Source organism: Oncorhynchus gorbuscha, linkage group LG25 (genome assembly GCF_021184085.1).
Source record: "Oncorhynchus gorbuscha isolate QuinsamMale2020 ecotype Even-year linkage group LG25, OgorEven_v1.0, whole genome shotgun sequence".
Taxonomy (NCBI): domain Eukaryota; kingdom Metazoa; phylum Chordata; class Actinopteri; order Salmoniformes; family Salmonidae; genus Oncorhynchus; species Oncorhynchus gorbuscha.
The window spans coordinates 3,850,112-3,872,581 of record NC_060197.1 but is presented as its reverse complement, the minus strand read 5'-3'; the positions used below and the strand labels follow the sequence as shown (position 1 = coordinate 3,872,581).

Below are 22,470 nucleotides of genomic sequence, written 5' to 3'. Positions count from 1 at the left end.
TTAAGTATGCTCTCTCCAATTCTCTTTCTCTCTCTCGGAGGACCTGAGCCCTAGGACCATGCCTCAGGACTACCTGGCATGATGACTCCTTGCTGTCCCCAGTCCACCTTGCCCTGCTGCTGCTCCAGTTTCAACTGTTCTGCCTGCGGCTACGGTATCCTGACCTGTTCACCGGACATGCTACCTGTCCCAGACCTATTATTTGACCATGCTGGTCATTTATGAACATTTGAACATCTTGACCATGTTCTGTTATAATCTCCACCCGGGACAGCCGGAAGAGGAAGAGGACTGGCCACCCCTCATAGCCTGGTTCCTCTCTCGGTTTCTTCCTAGGTTTTGGCCTTTCTAGGGAGTTTTTCCTAGCCAATGTGCTTCAACACCTGCATTGCTTGCTGTTTGGGGTTTTAGGCTGGGTTTCTGTACAGCACTTTGAGATATCAGCTGATGTACGAAGGGCTATATAAATACATTTGATTTTGGCTATATCACCATTTCCTATAAACGTCAGTGCTCAGGATCCACCTACACCTGCCACTTGTGGTTTATGATTTTAGAGTGCTATCAAACATGTCCATGAAATCAAGAGAGGATACATTTTATGCTGCAAGTTCCCACCCATACCACTAATTGTTCGATTCAACAACTGTTTCGCAAAAAGGGTCCCCAAAACACATGCATATTTCAATATAAACATTGCTCATATTTCTTAAATGTAATTGTTCATATGTGTAAATAGAAAAAAAATAGTGGCCTCAGTTTTACAGAACATGGTGTAAAAGTGAGTTTGCATACGAAAATGTTGACAAAACATTAAAAACAATTTGCAGCCATTGGAGCCAAAATGGGCATACCCAGAACAGTGGTGTCATACCCATTAAAACTGGCGGGACATATGCCCTCCAATTTCATTGAGTGGTATTAAGATAAACAAAGTATACTTACTTTTACACTAAAATGAATACCTACCTACCAAATGTTGCTGTCAAAGCCATTTCAAAAAGACTGTCTGCATGATGTGTCTGCATCTTACTGTTCCAAATGTTTTCTTGTGCTATTCAGGGGTACTAAAACACATATGTTGCCCATACCGGTATGCTGTAACCCTAGTTGTTTAAAGGCACTGTGATGTACTAGGGGAGATAGTGGCCAACTATTTTGGCACAATATTAAGTGGCTGCGGTAACAACATCCTCAGTACCCTCTAAGAACATGCAGCCAAATACCACAAGACTGAGGAAGTGAATCAAATCATGCTTGAAAATAATATTTTGAAAATTCTCTGTGTGCACTTCGTGACAAAGTTCCTCCCCAGGCATATAAACACTACCTTAATGGACTGTTACCATCATCAAAGGCATGAAAACATACATAATCTGGAATAGAAAGACTCCAAACGCAATGGTGCTTTCCCTGTAGATAGAGAGCCCATGCCCCATAGCACCCTCCTAGTGGGGTGAATCTGTCTACCTGGCTGGGTAAAATGAGTGGGTTTAAAGGAGGAGGGGTGTGCACTCGCCAGCGGACTCTCTCCTGCCAGTCAGCTGTCGGGCACGGGCGAGGAGACGGGAAGGGAGTGAGGACGTGTGGTGGCTTGGGTCCAGAATGTTGGTCTTGCGGCGCTCCCGCTCTTGCAGCCACATGAGGTAAGGGCTGGGGGGGAAGAAGGGCCGTGTGCGTTCCCGGTAGAGCTGTAGCACGATACCAGACACACCTAGAACCACCCACACTGTGATCATGATGAAATCTGGAAGACCAAGAGGACAAAAATATGTTAGGTTGAAAGATCAAAATCAGGTGCCCAACATATGGCCTTGCCTGCAGGTTAAATAAAAGAAAACTCTCTGAAGTGATTTTACTCACCAATGTCCTGGAAAGGCACATCAGTAAAGGCCTTGCTGAAGTTGTCGTTGAGGAAGCGTTTGAGGATGTTAAGGGTGATGTAGGAGAGGCTGGTATATATGTAAGCATTCACAGCCAGCACCACAGCATAGGCTCCAGCTACACCACACGTAATGATGTTACCCTGCAGACAGACAACACCCACACAGCAATTTTACCCAGAGGCTCCATTTCCATATTTGTCCTCCCAACCCACCCAGCCGACGTGAGGAAAACATTTAAACGTGTCAACCCTCGCAAGGCTGCAGGCCCAGACGGCATCCCCAGCCGCGCCCTCAGAGCATACGCAGACCAGCTGGCTGGTGTGTTTACGGACATATTCAATCAATCCCTATCCCAGTCTGTTGTTCCCACATGCTTCAAGAGGGCCACCATTGTTCCTGTTACCAAGAAAGCTAAGGTAACTGAGCTAAACGACTACCGCCCCGTAGCACTCACTTCCGTCATCATGAAGTGCTTTGAGAGACTAGTCAAGGACCATATCACCTCCACCCTACCTGACACCCTAGACCCACTCCAATTTGCTTACTGCCCAAATAGGTCCACAGACGATGCAATCTCAACCACACTGCACACTGCCCTAACCCATCTGGACAAGAGGAATACCTAATGTGAGAATTCTGTTCATCGACTACAGCTCGGCATTTAACACCATAGTGCCCTCCAAGCTCGTCATCAAGCTCGAGACTCTGGGTCTCGACACCGCCCTGTGCAACTGGGTACTGGACTTCCTGACGGGCAGACCCCAGGTGGTGAGGGTAGGCAACAACATCTCCACCCCGCTGATCCTCAACACTGGGGCCCCACAAGGGTGCGTTCTGAGCCCTCTCCTGTACTCCATGTTCACCCACGACTGCGTGGCCACGCACGCCTCCAACTCAATCATCAAGTTTGCGGACGAAACAACACTGGTAGGCTTGATTACCAACAACGACGAGACGGCCTACAGGGAGGAGGTGAGGGCCCTCGGAGTGTGATGTCAGGAAAATAACCTCACGCTCAACGTCCACAAAACTAAGGAGATGATTGTGGACTTCAGGAAACAGCAGAGGGAACACCCCCCTATCCACATCGATGGAACAGTAGTGGAGAGGGTAGTAAGTTTTAAGTTCCTCGGCGTACACATCACAGACAAACTGAATTAGTCCACCCACACAGACAGCATCGTGAAGAAGGCGCAGCAGCGCCTCTTCAACCTCAGGAGGCTGAAGAAATTTGGCTTGTCACCAAAAGCAGTCACAAACTTCTACAGATGCACAATCGAGAGCATCCTGTCGGGCTGTATCACCACCTGGTACGGCAACTGCTTCGCCCACAACCGAAAGGCTCTCCAGAGGGTAGTGAGGTCTGCACAACGCATCACCGGGGGCAAACTACCTGCCCTCCAGGACACCTACACCATCCGATGTCACAGGAAGGCCATAAAGATCAAAGACAACAACTACCCGAGCCACTGCCTGTTCACCCCGCTATCATCCAGAAGGCGAGGTCAGTGCAGGTGCATCAAAGCTGGGACCGAGAGACTGAAAAACAGCTTCCATCTCAAGGCCATCAGACTGTTAAACAGCCACCACTAACATTGAGTGGCTGCTGCCAACACACTGACTCAACTCCAGCCTCTTTAATAATGGGAATTGATGGGAAATGATGTAAAATATATCACTAGCCACTTTAAACAATGCTACCTAATATAATCTTTACATACCCTACATTATTCATCTCATATGTATACGTATATACTGTACTTTATATCATCTACTGCATCTTTATGTAATACATGTATCACTAGCCACTTTAACTATGCCACTTTGTTTACATACTCATCTCATATGTATATACTGTACTCAATACCATCTACTGTATCTTGCCTATGCCGCTCTGTACCATCACTCATTCATATATCTTTATGTACATATTCTTTATCCCCTTACACTTGTGTCTATAAGGTAGTAGTTTTGGAATTGTTAGCTAGATTACTTGTTGGTTATTACTGCATTGTCGGAACTGGAAGCACAAGCATTTCACTACACTCGGATTAACATCTGCTAACCATGTGTATGTGACAAATACAATTTGATTTGATTTGAAATCTTTGAAAGTTCTAAGCCCTTCTTGAGTTTAAAGTGGGAGAAGACTATGGCGTTGAATTGGACAGCCACTGTAAAGAAAGTGCAGAGGGGTAGGGACCCGGGCCTACCTCTCTTGGCCAGCGGACAAAGAAGAGCGGTACCCCCACCACGATGCAGCTGAACGTCACCCAGAACACCACATTCGAACGGAACACCTGTATGTCACCTGAGGAAGTGATGAGATTTTTTTTTACAACTTTGTTACAATACTTTCTGTGTCATACAACATTAAGCTGATTGAGCATTATCCTGCTTGGACTAGTCAATCAAATAAATAATAATCTGACATAGGTGTTTTTTGGTTCTTTTACCGACAGGCGTGAAGAAGACAATGGAGGAGATGAGGAACCCCAACATGAGACCGACGACGACGACACAGGACATAACTGAGCCGAAGCGCCACCAGCTCGTCACCAGGATAACTCCCCCCACTACGCCAATCACTGCTGCCAGGGTCAGGCGGACTGCAGGGAGGAAACACAGACACTTCTGTCAGGGTCAGACGGAGAGGGAGTTGGACAAATATCTTTATTTTTCATAGAGCCATAGAAGAATGATAACCTGAGCTTCTGGCAGGGGGTCCAACTCAGACTGACCCCAAATAAATGAAAGCAAGTCCAGGAATTTCTCCATCAATTCTAAACTCAACTTCTCTACAGATAGATTAACATTCTTTAATTATCTATATACTAAACCATGTGTTCTTCAGCATGTTGGAACCCGTGCGCCAACTTAATTACTGGAATGGGCTTTTACAGTGAGATGTTTGTTCTATGCAGAAATGTGTTGTTTCACACTGAACTGTGTGTTGTGCACTGGGGAAGTTTCCCATTGCGTCCTGGATGCGTTCTGCCACCCATCCATCAGCTCCACCACTGACCAAATCACATTAGGGTTCGAGTGTGTAATTCTGAATTCAAACGCTCACCGCCATCCTCTATGACTAACACGTAACACATATACAAGCCAACACTGACATCACCTTGCATATGGGGAGCACAAATACCCATGCAAGGCATTCTAGGTTTCTCCAAATCAAAATACACAAACTGTAAAATAAGCATAAAATGCATACTTGACATGTTTTGCTCTGCCTTTTAGATGGCATGTGAGGCGGCAGGTATCCGAGTGGTTAGAGTGTTGGGCCAGTAACCGAAACGTTGCTAGATCGAATCCTCGAGCTGACAAGGTATAAATCTGTTGTTCTGCCCATGAACAAGGCAGTTAACCCACTGTTCCTAGGCTGTCATTGTAAATAAGATGCATTGTAAATAAGATGTAAATAAATGCCTAGTTAAACAAAGGTTAAATTAATTTAAAAAAATTTAATATCACTCATCTTCATACTGTAACAACTGTACTGACTTAGTATTGGCGAATCTGATTGCATTTCCCAGTTAATGAAACCAACAGGAGTTTCTTTCTACTGAGCTGACCTGATTGAATCACAGAAAAACTCTATGCTTTCAGGAGCTTCCAAATTAAAATAGGATAATTTTTGGGGAAAATCATATTGACATGGCATGACTATCTAATTCGCATTTATGAAAGCCCTGTGACGATTAATGCAATTTGTTTGGCCGCAAAGCCAGTTTGTATGGCTAATTTCATTCCAAAATACTGTATGCTTTGGAGACGCATTGAAAACTACAAAGGGAGTACAGAGAGAACTGAACAAGCATATGACCAAATAAACTGAAGACCAATATTTACTATAGAAAAAACACACAACATAATTAATGTCCTTATCAACCTGGCTGACAAGGTCTACAATCTTATGTTCATTTGAAATCACTTGAACCTACTGTCATAGTCCAGTTTTGTAGTTCTTGTGATCAGGACAAAAAAAAGAAACGCTGCAAAGCCAAAGCCCATACAGAATAGCTCTAAGAGAGAGGAGGATGGAGAGGGGAAGAAGGGAGGAAAGTTTAATACGGGAGAGCAACACAGTAAACACACATTTTCTAGCATGACATCTACGGCTGGTTTCATAGACCCAGATTAAACTTGCTACTGAACTAAACACATGACCAGCGAATAGTCTATTTATTATTTTTCTTTCACATTATTTTTGCCCATTATGTGGGAGCAACAGTTTACAAAAAGACCTTTAACCTCCAGGCCATATTTTCATTAGTTGGCTGGCATGAACTTTAAATGACACTTGGACTTTCACAAACCATCAATTACTGGGATACAGCTAGTTGGGAGCGGCTATTTATTACTGGTGTTCTACAGGGAGGAAAAGCCCTCGACTTCCCAGACTTATCTTCCAGTGATGTAGTGGAAAACTTGGTAAGTCAACACTTGTTTCCACCTACTCACCACATTTGAAGAAGCGGTGCCCAAAGAAGCACACGAAGAGGCCAGCTAAACCAGCGATGGTGAAGAAGATCCTTGTGGATATCTTCCCTAGAAGAAAAGAAAGTACATCAACCTTTAGTCATTCTGTCTTTCCCCATAGTTGGTCTAACTTGTTGTTGGTCATACAAGAGACACTATGTCGATTGTTTCTCTTTTATCTCCTGCTCTGAAATTGCTTATTGCTCCATTACAGTGTGTTACTGTTGACAAGAGTTGACATATGGGCTCATAAGTCAGTTGCTAAACAAGATAGAGGCTGAAATCAGCTGACAACATATTCCCAGGGGACTGGTGTTGATCTTCCCTGGTCTTAAATGCATGCTCTCCTTCAAGGTGCATTCTATAAGATTTCCACAGAAGTAGCCCTCAAGGTCTCAGCCAGAACGATTGCAGTAGAGTAAACGTCTTCTGTGTAGAATGACATGATGCTCTTCTTCCACTCAACAACAAGACTCATTGAATAAGGCCCCGGGAATTCAGACAGGAATACTCTGATATCTTTAGAAATGTCTCTATTATAGAAATATATTGACTGACGTTTCCCTGCAAAAAGACCCTTTTGACCCAGTGCTGGTTGTTCCACTTACCCAGAGTGTCGCAGCCATCTAGGGTGGAGGAGAAGCTGCATGCGTAGGTGTGGACAGGGATATACGAGGAAGAGGTGTTAAGCACTGGGTCTCTGACTATGACAGAGTAGATGACACCCTGGCCCGGGATGGAGCTAAACTCTACCTCTGTCTTATCATTGGATGATAGTGTCATGACCTACAGGGAGAAAAAAAATAGAAAATCTCACCATACCAGTACACCACAACCAGCAAGTTTACATTCTACAATCCCAATCTGTATTTTTATTAAATGTCCATTTTGCACTACATTCACACTATTATCAACTCACCCTTTTCCCATGCTCTTTCATGGTCTGCACATTGGCCACACTCTGGATGCTGGTGATGAGGCTCTGCTCTGAAAGGTCACTCTCAGGCAGGAAGTACTGGTAGATGTCATACCTCAGGCGCCATCGAGTGTTTTCACCTACTTCTTCAGTGTCACAGGCGGGCGGATTGGAGCCCCTGAGGAGGTTAAAACAGAGGTCAATTCACAATGGATTCTGAAAGTTTGCTTTAAATTACGAATGTGCATTTGGGGGAAACAGCACCACTGTTCGCCCCCCAGTGCATTTGTTATTGTTTTGTTGATGAAAACAGAGCAGAGAAGAGTCCGGCTGCGGGGGAAAAAGTGCACTGCATATTTGGCTGTTCTATCGTGTGTACAGTGATGTCAGAGGAGAAAAACAGTGGTTGTTTACAGTAACTTCTTTGTTGTTGTAATATCCTAAACTGACATTCAGCTATTAAGGATTCTAGCTTTAAAACAGAAATGTTGTAAAAAAAAAATATTTTAAAACATTCCATGACGGGCCGTCACAAATAATAATAACACAACAATATGAAACTGCAACGGAAAGGGCCGGAGTCTCTTTCTTTTTTTTAAATACAATTCAGAGACTATGCAAAATAAGTGTCCCCATCACTTTTGTCTCATTCAAAATCTTTGAGACTCTTTTTTTGTTTAGCCACAGACCTCCCTAGACCTCCCAGACCTCTTTGGTCTTTTGCTTTTTGAATCACTGCTTTTCAAAACCTATTTATTTTTGTTCCAGGTAAATTTAGATACAGTTCAGTCTACAGACCACAGGCCAATGTTACATTATAGCTGCTTGATGCACAATAGGAAGAGAGAGAGAGTGTGTGTGTGTGTGTGTTTCCACTCTGCGGTCCGTGTAATGCGAGTGAGTAGGTACTGTATGTGGAAATACTAAAAGCCAGCACTTCCCATATCCTGGTCACCAGATCTGTTTGGGCTGTCTTGCCAACTCCTATGATCATTATCACACCATAGCCTGATTAATAGCAACAAAGTATTTTCTTTATTTACATAAGAAAATATCAATCATTTCCCTCTCCCAAAATGCTTAAGAGGTTGGGTTCCAATCACTGTACCTCACCACTTGTGGGTAAATCTATTTTCTCTACTAAAGCACATTCCTAGACAGAGCCCTGGCATTAAAACATTTCTGACTCTGCTTCCACCACAACGAAAGCCACACAAATGTAGGACAAAACATAATGCACTCATAAGAATGCATTGTCTTTCAGTCACAGGACAATTTCTTTGGCTAATTGTTGACTTTTCACCAGGGTTAACTTTAAAACGAAAACATATGCAGAGTGCGCCCTGCCTCACATCTGTTTGCAGTGAGACAGAAGTGATTAAATCAAAGATTCTCATTCATAAACCCTCTAGTGTGTTGTTACCTTGAATATCCAATATTTGCAGGTGCAAATCGGATAGTAGTCTCAAAAATGTTGTAGTGGAGATAGATATTTGGGTCAATGTCCAGGCCAAACTCCAGATTACAAGCTCCAGGGACTGGGTCTGCAGAGAGAGAGAAAACACGTTATTAAAACCAGCCAATCAAGTTACTGTTTTTTCTTGAAGTCCATTGACAGTACAGTAGTAGCAGACTGTTGAGAGTTTGTACCATTGGTCTATGCAGATGGCCTACTGGTGACTGCGGAGAAGTTGTAGAGTGCAGATTACTCTACACAGATACAATCAGTTTGGTGGAAGACAAAACAGCTTTGAAATTTGTTCTCAGTTGACTATTTGTTTTGTTCAATAATCAAACTGACATACTTTGTTTTGGGGTTTGTTTGAAACAGTCCACATCTACAAGATACTCTTGCTATTGTTTTGACATGGTATATGGAGTGGTTAAAACAATGGTGGATTGAGGGTGAGTAGTCAGGTAAAATATCCTGGAACACTAAAAGTGATGTAAGGCATTGACAGATAGTGGGAGGCCACCTAAAACTTAGAGGAATTGGTGGATTATTTTGGGAAACGGAGATGGAAGGGCATACATACCAGAGCTGGTGTAGGGGAGGATGACCCCAGTGCCGGCCACAGAGTCCCCATCAGGGGCCAGCAGGAACCAGGAGAGCTTGGTCTGACCGGGGATCAGGGGTGAGAGAAGGCCTGAGTCCACCGCTGTTAGAGAGAGGCCAAGCTCTGGCATCTGCCCAAAGTAGTCAACCAGACAACCAGAAAATCACTCAAATAGTCAGTAAACAACACAGCCCTATTTCCATCCAACTCTGTCGCCAAAACAAAGCCTGAAATCCCATGAAGACCCGTGTTCTAAAGCTCTAAGTCAGTATTTAGTTGATTTCAATGCACTGATTTGCCTGAAAGTTTCAGTTGCTCTCAATTTTCTATGTATCCTGGCAAATAATGTCTCCATTGTGAGTAACTCTAACGTAGTAGTTACCATACTACCACCATGTTATTACTGCTTTATTCAGTGCTGTAATGTAAAGTACTACTGAAATGTGCACAGACGCCCGGCTGACCACCTCTTCTCACCTAGCTGTAGGCTATACCTGCCAGATGGTTTTGACAGACAGTGGAGAAAGAACGACTTGTAGTGATATTCACTTCCAGACGACACTCATTAACCGTCTACGATGTGTTTGGTACATTTGCCCCTTAATAGTTGGGGACAGTTTTCATTGTTGACTTCACTACAGTCAGAGCATGTTTACTGCTTTAGCCTATTCCCACCATGAGTTACAACTACTTTGAGTTACTTGTGTTAAGACTATTCTGAGTTACGACTATTCTGAGTTACGACTATTCTGAGTTACGACTATTCCGAGTTACGACTATTCTGAGTTACGACTAGTTACGACTATTCCGAGTTACGACTATTCCGAGTTACGACTATTCCGAGTTACGACTATTCCGAGTTACGACTATTCCGAGTTACGACTATTCCGAGTTACGACTATTCCGAGTTACGACTATTCCGAGTTACGACTATTCCGAGTTACGACTATTCCGAGTTACGACTATTCGAGTTACGACTATTCCGTTACGACTATTATTACGACTATTCCGAGTTACGACTATTCTGAGTTACGACTATTATTCGACTATTCCGAGACTATTAGTTACGACTATTCGAGTTACGACTATTCCGAGTTACGACTATTCCGAGTTACGACTATTCCGAGTTACGACTATTATTACGACTATTGAGTTACGACTATTCGTTACGACTATTATTACGACTATTGAGTTACGACTATTCGAGTTACGACTATTCCGAGTTACGACTATTCGAGTTACGACTATTCGAGTTGACTATTCCGTTACGACTATTATTACGACTATTCCGAGTTACGACTATTCCGAGTTACGACTATTCCGAGTTACGACTATTCCGAGTTACGACTATTCCGAGTTACGACTACTTTGAGTTACGGCTACTTTGAGTTACGACTATTCTGAGTTACGGCTATTCTGAGTTACGGCTACTTTGAGTTACGGCTACTTTGAGTTACGGCTACTTTGAGTTACGGCTACTTTGAGTTACGGCTACTTTGAGTTACGGCTACTTTGAGTTACGGCTACTTTGAGTTACGGCTACTTTGAGTTAGTTCAAAGCATTTTCAGTAGAAAGAGGGAAAGGCATTCACAAAGGTTTCCGTCAGCACCAAAGAGCTTGTGACCAGCCTAACACATGACCACAGCTCTACTCAGAGTGTCTGCAAATCTCACAAGACTCTGCCGCAAGTGGGTCACTAGAAATGGTGTGTGTGATAGGGTGATTGGCAATTGTTTCGTCACCCAACCCTTAGGATCTCTGGGACCAAGGCCAGGATTGGTCAATCCACCTTACCCTTGCCTCATGCCCGTCTTCCTCCCATGATGAGCAACCAGCCTAGTTCCACATCATCTGACTTCCCTCCACAAGTCAGTGAACCAATCAGTGCCGATCGTGTGTGTGAGTTTGTTTGTATGTGTTTGATAGGGTAATAGGTCATATTGAATGAATGAACATTGACCTGAATTAGACTAATTAGACTTAATCTATTTTACTGTGAGCGTGTGTGTTTGTGTTTGTGCGTGAGCCAGTGTCTTACCCTGGTGTAGGACAGCGTAGCATTGCTGTGCTGTGTGTGGAACTGGAGGGTGATAAAGGCCACGTCAAGGGGGATTCTGGAGACCACAGCCTGCACGGTCTCGTTCTCATTCACATTCACGTTCTGAAAGGTGTTGAACAGGAAAACCACCCGATCTGAGGGAGGAAATACATGTTACAGCATTATCCTCCCAGGCTATCCACAACCTGTTACTAGGTTTATTTATATACAGTGGTTCCTAAATTATTGACACCGTTAAAGATGAGCCAAAATGACTGTATAAAATCAAAAATTCAAATACTGAGCTACAGTATATTCTATGCTCAACAAATTTGAAAATGATATTGTTTTAAACTAATACAATTGCTCAGAGAAAGAGATTCTGTTTAACTAGTAATACTTTTTTCTCAAAAAGGTAGTGGTAAAAAGTATTGACACCGCTGTTTTCAATACCACTCAATACCTCACCTTGCAAGGATAAAAGCACTGAGCCTTTTTCTAAAATGTTTTATGAGTTGGCCACCCGTAAGTGTGAATGTCTTTCCAGTTCTGCTGTTCTGATTTCCATTGACGGCCCACTGATAAATCTCGCACAGGGTGCTGTGACTATGTGGTTACCCCTGTGGTTGTGACATCATCCAGGATGTGAGCCTATCGTAAGTACATCTGAGAAGGACACCTTTAATCCGCAACATATACCAAAAACAAGGCAGGCTAGATCCTCATACAACACAACTATTGTATTGTAACTATTGCGACACCAAATAGACTGCTGGTTGTTCTCACTGATTGTGTATTGCACAGACTTTTTCACTTTCTACTCTCCCCATCCTTTGTACAGCCTTGCGTCTACTTTTCTTGTCTCTGTCTATCCATACCTCCTGAATTGTCACCTGGCTTTCTCACCGGTCTCTTTTCTCTCTCTCTCTCTGTTGAATCTTCCAAAACGTGATGGTTTGTTATAGACTGAAAAAGAAGCATGACTGCCATGATGGGTTCTTTTCCATTCGTTTAACAAAAAAAAAACATAAGCAGCCAATTCCTAATGCCTGCTGCTTTCTCAAGCATTAAATATGTCAATGGCATCCAACCTGTCCACTAGGGCCAATCCAAAGATGCCTCACTAGCGGCCATTTCACTTGCAGTTTAATTAGCCCTACATTTCAATTATATGTAGTATTAAAGGAATTAGATTCCATGAGAGAAATATCTATTTTTTAATGTTGTGCATACTGGCATGGCAGGAGTGGGTGTATACAATCAGCATGTTATCCTATGTTTACTGTAGCATTTACATAGCCTATACAACCTGGGTATGAAATTGAGTGAAAGATAACACTTTTTTTTATTTACCATGAACAATAAAAGCCTTTTTTGAAATCCCAGACTAATTCCACATAACTATTTTACTGTTGAAGACATTCAAAGAAGGCGTATGTATATATCTTCTTCATATAAAACAATAAGACGCTAACGTTAGCTAGAGTATGATTGGCTTTCAACCAGCAACCTTGATGTAATCTGAAAGTTATGCAAATTAATCTCTTGCCAATTTTATTTTAAAATATTAAAAGCACGACTTACTTTCCACTTGTGCTACAACTCCATCACAGACCAAGACATATAAAAATATGTACATTAGCCAGGAGGACGGCATTTTCTTCAGGCCCACGTTCCTACTTCCTAGTCTGCTACATTCACTTGCAATACAGTTGCTGAGATATTCAATAAAAGCTACAGGCCAGTGCAACATAGTGTGGCTACAAATTCGTTTTCATTGCTGTTGTTGCTTCCGCGGAACAACTCCAACCACGTCCGGTCGCTCAAACGTACTACGAATGTCAACTGCTGCAAGCCACTTCCTTTCTCCAGGAGACGTCAAAACAAACTGGGCAGGTCCCAGTCCCCAGTCCTAGCGGGCTTTCCAGAGCACAGAGATTGTAACCTCGTGCTGGGTTTACATTTGCCCAATCACTGAACAAAACAGCAACTGGGTGATTATCATGAAACCAGTTTTAAACATATCTGTAGCAAATTGATTTACAAAACCATGATGCATCTGCAAAAATCAACTATCATTCTAAGGATTAGGATGTATCATTTTTGGCAAAGTGTATATTTTAAATCGGTTTTTAACGTTCTACAGAATTTTGTACATTTTCATACCAAATTCTCATTACCGAAATGCATCCAGACTAAATTCTCGGGTCCAGATTGTATACAATTTTACTTTAGAAAACCACATTTATTTGAATAAAACACAAAATATGTTGCTGTAGTTTGTCCATAAATCATCAAATGTAACACACGTTGACATTTACATTAAACTATCATATTTAGTTTTATTTACCTATGATGCATCATCTAGAGTTGTAGAGGTTAAGTTAATTGATTTAATTTCAATGCCTTCAGAATTAAGTTCTTATTCTCAATCACCCACTTTATGCAATTTACCTTTTCCTTACAAAAACGTCTAAAACACTCAAATTGGAAAAAAGTCTGATATAATTGTATAGCTTTTTTATTATTTTATTTTATTTTCAGTGTTATGTTTAACTCAGGATATTTTATTTGGCGAGAAATGTGAACAAAATATTAGAATGGTATTGGTTTATTACTTTTTGGACTATTACGGTAATGAGAATTTTGTGGAAATTTCAGTAAAATGCACAATATCTGATTTAAAAAAAAACATAATAATAATTATGAAACCGATACATTGCCCTCAGAAAGTATTCACACACCTTGACTTTTTCCACATTTGGTTGTATTGCAGCCTGAATTTAAAATGTATTAAATTGCATTTTTTTCGTTGTCTCTGGCCTACACACAATACCCCATATTTTCAAAGTGGAATTATATATATATACATACACTACCGTTCAAAAGTTTGGGGTCACTTAGAAATGTCCTTGTTTTCCGTGAAAACATACATGAAATTAGTTGCAAAATTAATAGGAAATATAGTCAAGACGCTGACAAGGTTATAAATAATGATTTTTAATTGAAATAATAATTGTGTCCTTCAAACTTGGCTTTTGTCAAAGAATCCTCCATTTGCAGCAATTACAGCCTTGCAGACATTCGCTATTCTTGTTGTCAATTTGTTGAGGTAATCTGAAGAGATTTCACCTGATGCTTCCTGAAGAACCTCCCACAAGTTGGATTGGCTTGATGGGCACTCCTTACATACCATATGATCAAGCTGCTCCCACAACAGCTCAATAGGGTTGAGATCCAGTGACTGTGCTGGCCACTCCATTATAGACAGAATACCAGCTGACTGCTTCTTCCCTAAATAGTTCTTGCATAGTTTGGAGCTGTGCTTTGGGTCATTGTCCTGTTGCAGAAGGAAATTGGCTCCAATCAAGCGCCGTCCACAGGGTATGGCATGGCGTTGCAAAATGGAGTGATAACCTTCCTTCTTCAAGATCCCTTTTACCCTGTACAAATCTCCCACTTTACCACCACCAAAGCACCCCCAGACCATCACATTGCCTCCGCCATGCTTGACAGATGGCATTAAGCACTCCTCCAGCATCTTTTATATTTTTCTGCATCTCAAGAATGTTCTTCTTTGTGATCCGTACACCTCAAACTTAGATTCATCTGTCCATAACATTTTGTTCCAATCTTCATCTCTCCCGTGTCTGTGTTATTTTGCCCAGCTTTTCTTTTTTTTGGCCAGTCTGAGATATGTATTTTTCTTTGCCACTCTGCCTAGAAGGCCAGCGTCGCCTCTTCACTGTTGACATTGAGACTGGTGTTTTGCGGGTACTATTTAATGAAGCTGCCAGTTGAGGTCTTGTGAGGCGTTTGTTTCTCAAACTAGACACTCTAATGTACTTGTCCTCTTGCTCAGTTGTGCACTGGGGCCTCCCACTCCTCTTTCTATTCTGGTTAGAGCCAGTTTGAGCTGTTCTGTGATGGGAGTAGTACACAGCATTGTACGAGATCTTCAGTTTCTTGACAATTTCTCGCATGGAATAGCCTTCATTTCTCAGAACAAGAATAGACTGATGAGTTTCAGAAGAAAGCTCTTTGTTTCTGGACATTTTGAGCCTGTAATCAAACCCACAAATGCTGATGCTCCAGATACTCAACTAGTCTAAAGAAGGCCAGTTTTATTGCTTCTTTAATCAATACAACAGTTTTCAGTTGTGCTAACATAACTGCAAAAGGGGTTTCTAATGATCAATTAGCCTTTTAAAATGATAAACTTGGATTAGCTAACACAACGTGCCATTGGAACACAGGAGTGATGGTTGCAGATAATGGACCTCTGTACGCCCATGTAGATATTCCATAAACAATCAGCCGTTTCCATCTATAATAGTCATTTACAACATTAACAATGTCTACAGTCGTGGTAAAAAGTTTTGAGAATGACACAAATATTAAATTCCACAAATTTCCACAGTTTGCTGCTTCGGTGTCTTTAGATATTTTTGTCAAATGTTACTATGGTATACTGAAGTATAATTATAAGCATTTCATAAGTGTCAAAGGCTTTTATTGACAATTACATAAAGTTAATGCAAAGAGTCAATATTTTCAGTGTTGACCCTGCAATTCTCCCTGGCATGCTGTCAATTAACTTCTGGGCCACATCCTGAATTATGGCAGCCCATTCTTGCATAATCAATGCTTGGAGTTTGTCAGGATTTGTGAGTTTGTGTTTGTCCACCCGCCTCTTGAGGATTGACCACAAGTTCTCAATGGGATTAACGTCTGGGGAGTTTCCTGGCCATGGACCCAAAATATTGATGTTTTGTTTCCCGAGCCACTTAGTTATCACTTTTGCCTTATGGCAAGGTGCTCCATCCTGCTGGAAAAGGCATTGTTCGTCACCAAACTGTTCCTGTAATGGTTGGGAGAAGTTGCTCTCGGAAGATGTGTTGGTACCATTCTTTATTCATGACTGTGTTCTTAGGCAAAATTGTGAGTGAGACCACTCTCTTGGCTGAGAAGTAACCCCACACATGAATGGTCTCAGGATGCTTTACTGTTGGCATGACACAGGACTGATGGTAGCGCTCACCTTGTCTTCTCCGGACAAGCTTTTTTCCGGATGTCCCAAACAATCGGAAAGGGGATTCATCAGAAAAAATCCCTTTACCCCAATCCTCAGCCATTCAATCCCTGTACCTTTTGCAGAATATCAGTCTGTCCCTGATGTTTTTTCCGGAGAGAAGTGGCTTCTTTGCTGGCCTTCCTGACACTAGGCCACCCTCCAAAAGTCTATGGGATCCCATAGAAAATCTATGGAGGGAAGCTAAAGGTTCGAGTTGCCAAACGTCAGCCTCGAAACCTTAATGACTTGGAGAAGATCTGCAAAGAGGAGTGGGACTACATCCCTCCTGAGATGTGTGCAAACCTGGTGGCCAACTACAAGAAACGTCTGACCTCTGTGATTGCCAACAAGGGTTTTGCCACCAAGTACTAAGTCATGTTTTGCAGAGGGGTCAAATACTTATTTCCCTCATCAAAATGCAAATCAATTTATAAATATTTTTTTTTCTGGATATTTTTGTTGTTATTCTGTCTCTCACTGTTCAAATAAACCTACCATTAAAATTATAGACTGATAATTTCTTTGTCAGTGGGCAATCGTACAAAATCAGCAGTGGATCAAATACTTTTTTCCCTCACTGTATGTAAATGGGTAAAAAGAAAATGCAGACATTAAATATCTCTTTGAGCATGGTGAAGTTAAAAATTACACTTTGAATGGTTTATATATACATCCAGTCACTACAAAGATACAGGCCTTCGTAACTCAGTTGCTGGAGAGGAAGGAGACTGCTCAGGAATTTTTCCATGAGGCCAATGATGACTTTAAAACAGTTACAGTTTAGTGGCTGTGATAGGAGAACTCTGAGGATGGATCAACAACATTGTAGTTGCTCCACAACACTAACCCAAATGACAGTGAAAAGAAGGAAGCCTGTACAGAATAAAAATATTCCAAAACATGTATCCTGTTTGCAACAAGGCACTAAAGTAGTACTGCAAAATAACGTGGCAAAGCAATTATATTTCTTGTCCTGAAAAGAAGGTGTTATGTTTGGAGAAAATCCAATACAACACATTACTGAGTACTGCACTTCATATTGTCAAGCATAGTGGTGGCTGCATCTTGTTATGGGTAAGTTTGTAATTGTTAAGGACTGTGGAGTTTTTCAGGATAAAAAAAGAAACGGAATGGCACTAAGCACAGGCAAAATCCTAGAAGAAAACCTGGTTCAGTTTGCTTTCCATGAGACACTGGGAGATGAATTCACCTTTCAGCAGGACAATAACCTAAAACACAAGGCCAAATATAAACTGGAGTTGCTTACCAAGAAGACAGTGAATGTTCCTGAGTGGGCAAGTTACAGTTTTGACTTAAATCTACTTGAAAATCTATGGCAAGACCTGAAAATGGTTGTCTCAATATCTAGCAATGATCAACAACCAATTTGACACATCTTGAATAATTTTTAAAAGAATAATGGGTAAATGTTGCACAATTCAGGTGTGGAAAGCTCTAAAAGACATACCCAGAAAGACTCACAGCTGTAATCGCTGCAAAAGGTGCTTCTACAAAGTATTGACTCAGGGGTGTGAATACTTGTGTAAATGAGATATTTCTGCATTTAATTTTCAATAAATGTGAAAAACATTCTACAAACATGTTTTCAAGGCAATGATTTTGAATTCAGGCTGTAAAACAATAACATGTGGAATAAGTCAAGGGGTATGAATACTTTCTGAAGGCACTATAAGTACATGTCCTAACTTCAGTGATAGAAGAGGAAATTTAGTGGAAAATGACCATTGAGAATATTTGGGTCAAATTTGACCCAGCTACAGTTTATGGGGAAAATAAGTAATATTATTTGTGTAAAATAATATTTTGTGCAATATGTTTGAATTCTTGTTGTATGAAAAATATATATTTGTCTTTTACATTTTTCTGTCACAATTTTAGTCCTATTTCACCTCCAGTTCAAACCACCAGGAGGCCTGAGTGTACCACATATAGAACCTTACAATTGGGAGTTTAAACACTTGAGTTGAGGCACAGGCATTAATGGCATTGATTGCCCTGGAAATTTGTTTCAGTTGGGTTGATTCAGACAGTCTGTTGGTTTAAGCTATGGAAGTTTGCAAGATTATTATATGGTTATCAGGGTCGTATTCATTAGGACATGCATACCATAACAAATATGGATGGATTGAATCTCATCTCTTTTAAGAAATGGCACTGGGTATTACATTTACATAACATTTGATTAGTTTAGCAGACAATCTTATTTGCAATTTACAGTTAGTGCACTCATCTTAAAGGGTTAATCTTCTACATCCATAGAAAATATGTAATTGCTACATCAATATTGGGACTTTTAAATTAATGATATGTACCTATTGCTTCTTGAAGATTATAATTTATACACTGAGTGTTCAAAACATTAGGAACATCTGCTCTTTCCATGACATACAGTGCCTTCAGAAAGTGTTCATAACCCTTCACTTATTCCACATTGTTGTGTTAAATCCTGAATTCAAAATGAAATATATTGTTTTTCTCACCCATCTACACACAATACCCCATAACTGGAAAACATGTTTTCAGAAATTGTTGCAAATTTGTTACATTTACATTACATTTAAGTCATTTAGCAGACACTCTTATCCAGAGCGACTTACAAATTGGTGCATTCACCTTATGACATCCAGTGGAACAGTCACTTTACAATAGTGCATCTAAATCTTAAAGGGGGGGGGGTGAGAGGGATTACTTATCCTATCCTAGGTATTCCTTAAAGAGGTGGGGTTTCAGGTGTCTCCGGAAGGTGGTGATTGACTCCGCTGTCCTGGCGTCGTGAGGGAGTTTTTTCCACCATTGGGGGGCCAGAGCAGCGAACAGTTTTGACTGGGCTGAGCGGGATCTGTACTTCCTCAGTGGTAGGGAGGCGAGCAGGCCAGAGGTGGATGAACGCAGTGTTGAAAATGAAATTCAGATAGATCTAATTTACATAGGTATTCACACCTCTAAGTCCCCCCTTGCAGAAGCATGTTTGGCAGCAATTACACCTGTAAGTCTTTCTGGGTAAGTCTCTAAAGAGCTTTCCACAACTGGATTGCGAAACATTTCCCCATTATTATTTTCAAAATTCTTCAAGCTCTGTCAAAATGGTTGTTGATCATTGCTAGACAAACTTTTTCAGGTCAAACCATAGATTTTCAAGTAGATTTAAGTCAAAACTGTATCTCAGCCACTCAGGAACATTCACCGTCTTCTTGGAAAGCAACTCCATTTTAGATTGGGCCTTGTGTTCTAGGTGATTGTCCTGCTGAAAGGTGCATTCATCTCCCAGTGTCTCTTGTGGAAAGCAGACTGAACCAGGATTTCCTCTAGGATTTTGCCTATGCTTAGCTCCATTAGTTTTTAATCCTGAAAAACTCCCCCATCCGTAAGGATTACAAGCGTACCCATAACGTGATGCAGCCACCACTATGCTTGAAAATATGAATGGTGGTACTCAGTAATGTGTAACACTTTGTATTCAGGACAAAAATGTAATTGCTTTGCCACATTTATTGCAGTATTACTTTAGTGCGTTGTTGCATAGAGGATGCAGGTTTTATTTTTTTATTCTGTACAGGCTTCCTTCTTTTCACTGTAATTTAAGTTAGTATTGTGGACATTGTAACTACAAGGTTGTTGATCCATCCTCAGAGTTCTCCTATCACAGCCAGTCAACTGTAACTGTTTTAAAGTCACCATTGACCTCATGGTAAAATCCCTGAGTGGTTTCCTTCCTCTCTGACAACTGAGTAAGTAAGGAAGGCCTGTATCTTTGTAATGACTGGGTGTATTGATACACCATCAAAAGTGTAATTTCTAACTTCACCATGCTCAAAGGGATACTGAATATTTTTATTCTGTACAGGTTTCCTTCTTTTCACTCTGTCATTTAGTATTGGGAGGGTGCTCTAGCCAACAAACAGCAGAGACCTGAGGACACCATTCCAACCTGGAACTGAGCCAGATACAAATTCAATTGGCACTAAGGTGTGAAGTAAAAGGCCTTTGGGCCCAACAAGAGTCTTTGAAGCGTCCTCTGAAACCCCCTCTTGCTGTTCAAAGACCATTCACTGGCATTTTCTACAAGAAATCTGCCTCCAGAAATAAAAGCTTCTCCCAAATGGGTGTGACACCTGCTCCCATTGCCTGCTGCACTGCTGCTTGGATTCCACCAGGCAATCGGTTCACCGTCTGCCCTGGCCTGTCTCACCATGTCTGGTACAGGTACCTCCATCACACTCACCCCTTCTGTTCACCGTCTGCCCTGGCCTGTCTCCCCATGTCTGGTACAGGTACCTCCACCACACTCACCCCTCTCTGTTCACCGTCTGCCCTGGCCTGTCTCCCCCTGTCTGGTACAGGTACCTCCACCACACTCACCCCTCTCTGTTCACCGTCTGCCCTGGCCTGTCTCCCCCTGTCTGGTACAGGTACCTCCACCACACTCACCCCTCTCTGTTCACCGTCTGCCCCTGGCCTGTCTCCCCTGTCTGGTACAGGTACCTCCACCACACTCACCCCTCTCTGTTCACCGTCTGCCCTGGCCTGTCTCCCCCTGTCTGGTATAGGTACCTCCACCACACTCACCCCTCTCTGTTCACCGTCTGCCCTGGCCTGTCTCACCATGTCTGGTACAGGTACCTCCACCACACTCACCCTTCTCTGTTCACCGTCTGCCCTGGCCTGTCTCCCCCTGTCTGGTACAGGTACCTCCACCACACTCACCCTTCTCTGTTCACCGTCTGCCCTGGCCTGTCTCACCATGTCTGGTACAGGTACCTCCACCACACTCACCCTTCTCTGTTCACCGTCTGCCCTGGCCTGTCTCACCATGTCTGGTACAGGTACCTCCATCACACTCACCCCTCTCTGTTCCCCATCTGCCCTGGCCTGTCTCCCCCTGTCTGGTACAGGTACCTCCATCACACTCACCCCTCTCTGTTCACCGTCTACAGGCCCTGGCCTGTCTCCCCCTGTCTGGTACAGGTACCTCCATCACACTCACAGGTACCTCCATCACACTCACCCCTCTCTCCCTGGCCTGTCCCCCTGTCTGGTACCCCCTCTGTTCACCGTCTGCCCAGGTACCTCCATCACACTCACCCCCTCTCTCCCTGGCCTGTCTCCCCCTGTCTGGTACAGGTACCTCCACCACACTCACCCCTCTCTGTTCACCGTCTGCCCTGGCCTGTCTCCCCCTGTCTGGTACAGGTACCTCCATCACACTCACCCCCCCCTCTCTCCCTGGCCTGTCTCCCCCTGTCTGGTACAGGTACCTCCACCACACTCACCCCTCTCTGTTCACCGTCTGCCCTGGCCTGTCTCCCCCTGTCTGGTACAGGTACCTCCATCACACTCCCTGGCCCTCTCTGTTCACCGTCTGCCCTGGCCTGTCTCCCCCTGTCTGGTACAGGTACCTCCACCACACTCACCCCTCTCTGTTCACCGTCTGCCCTGGCCTGTCTCCCCCTGTCTGGTACAGGTACCTCCACCACACTCACCCCTCTCTGTTCACCGTCTGCCCTGGCCTGTCTCCCCCTGTCTGGTACAGGTACCTCCATCACACTCACCCCTCTCTCCCTGGCCTGTCTCCCCCTGTCTGGTACAGGTACCTCCACCACACTCACCCCTCTCTGTTCACCGTCTGCCCTGGCCTGTCTCCCCCTGTCTGGTACAGGTACCTCCATCACACTCACCCCTCTCTCCCGAGCTTTCGCTCGCCTCCAGCACACAAGCACTGTTGGTGCGACTGACTTGAACTTACAATGGCCCCAAGTCGTTAAATATTTGTATTTTTTTCTTGTGCATTTTGCTATTTGCCTACCCAACCGTGGGACAGACTATGTTTGTTCCCACACTCGGGACTCTGACTCTCTACTGGTTACACAGACTTCTGGCCTCCCATCCTATTCCATCCACCTCTCGCCGGCTTTGTATTCATGTTACCTGATGAAATTGCTGTACAATATGATCTTGTTGCAATCTGATGCACATTCAGATGTCATAAACC

The 22,470-nt window shown here is 42.8% G+C and overlaps 1 protein-coding gene across 1 annotated transcript; it reads right to left on the bottom strand.

Annotated features, from left to right (window-relative positions):
* Positions 1-355: 355 nt before the first annotated feature.
* LOC124014563 (transmembrane 7 superfamily member 3-like) lies at positions 356-13,280 on the bottom strand. Its single transcript, XM_046329716.1, has 12 exons — positions 12,971-13,280; positions 11,387-11,541; positions 9,327-9,477; positions 8,714-8,834; positions 7,294-7,468; positions 6,983-7,160; positions 6,357-6,443; positions 5,837-5,917; positions 4,343-4,495; positions 4,100-4,197; positions 1,864-2,026; positions 356-1,747 (listed from the first exon to the last, which is right to left on the bottom strand). Exons 1-12 carry the CDS (start codon positions 13,137-13,139, stop codon positions 1,494-1,496), a joined length of 1,785 nt encoding a protein of 594 aa, XP_046185672.1. The 5' UTR covers positions 13,140-13,280; the 3' UTR covers positions 356-1,493.
* Positions 13,281-22,470: the final 9,190 nt, after the last annotated feature.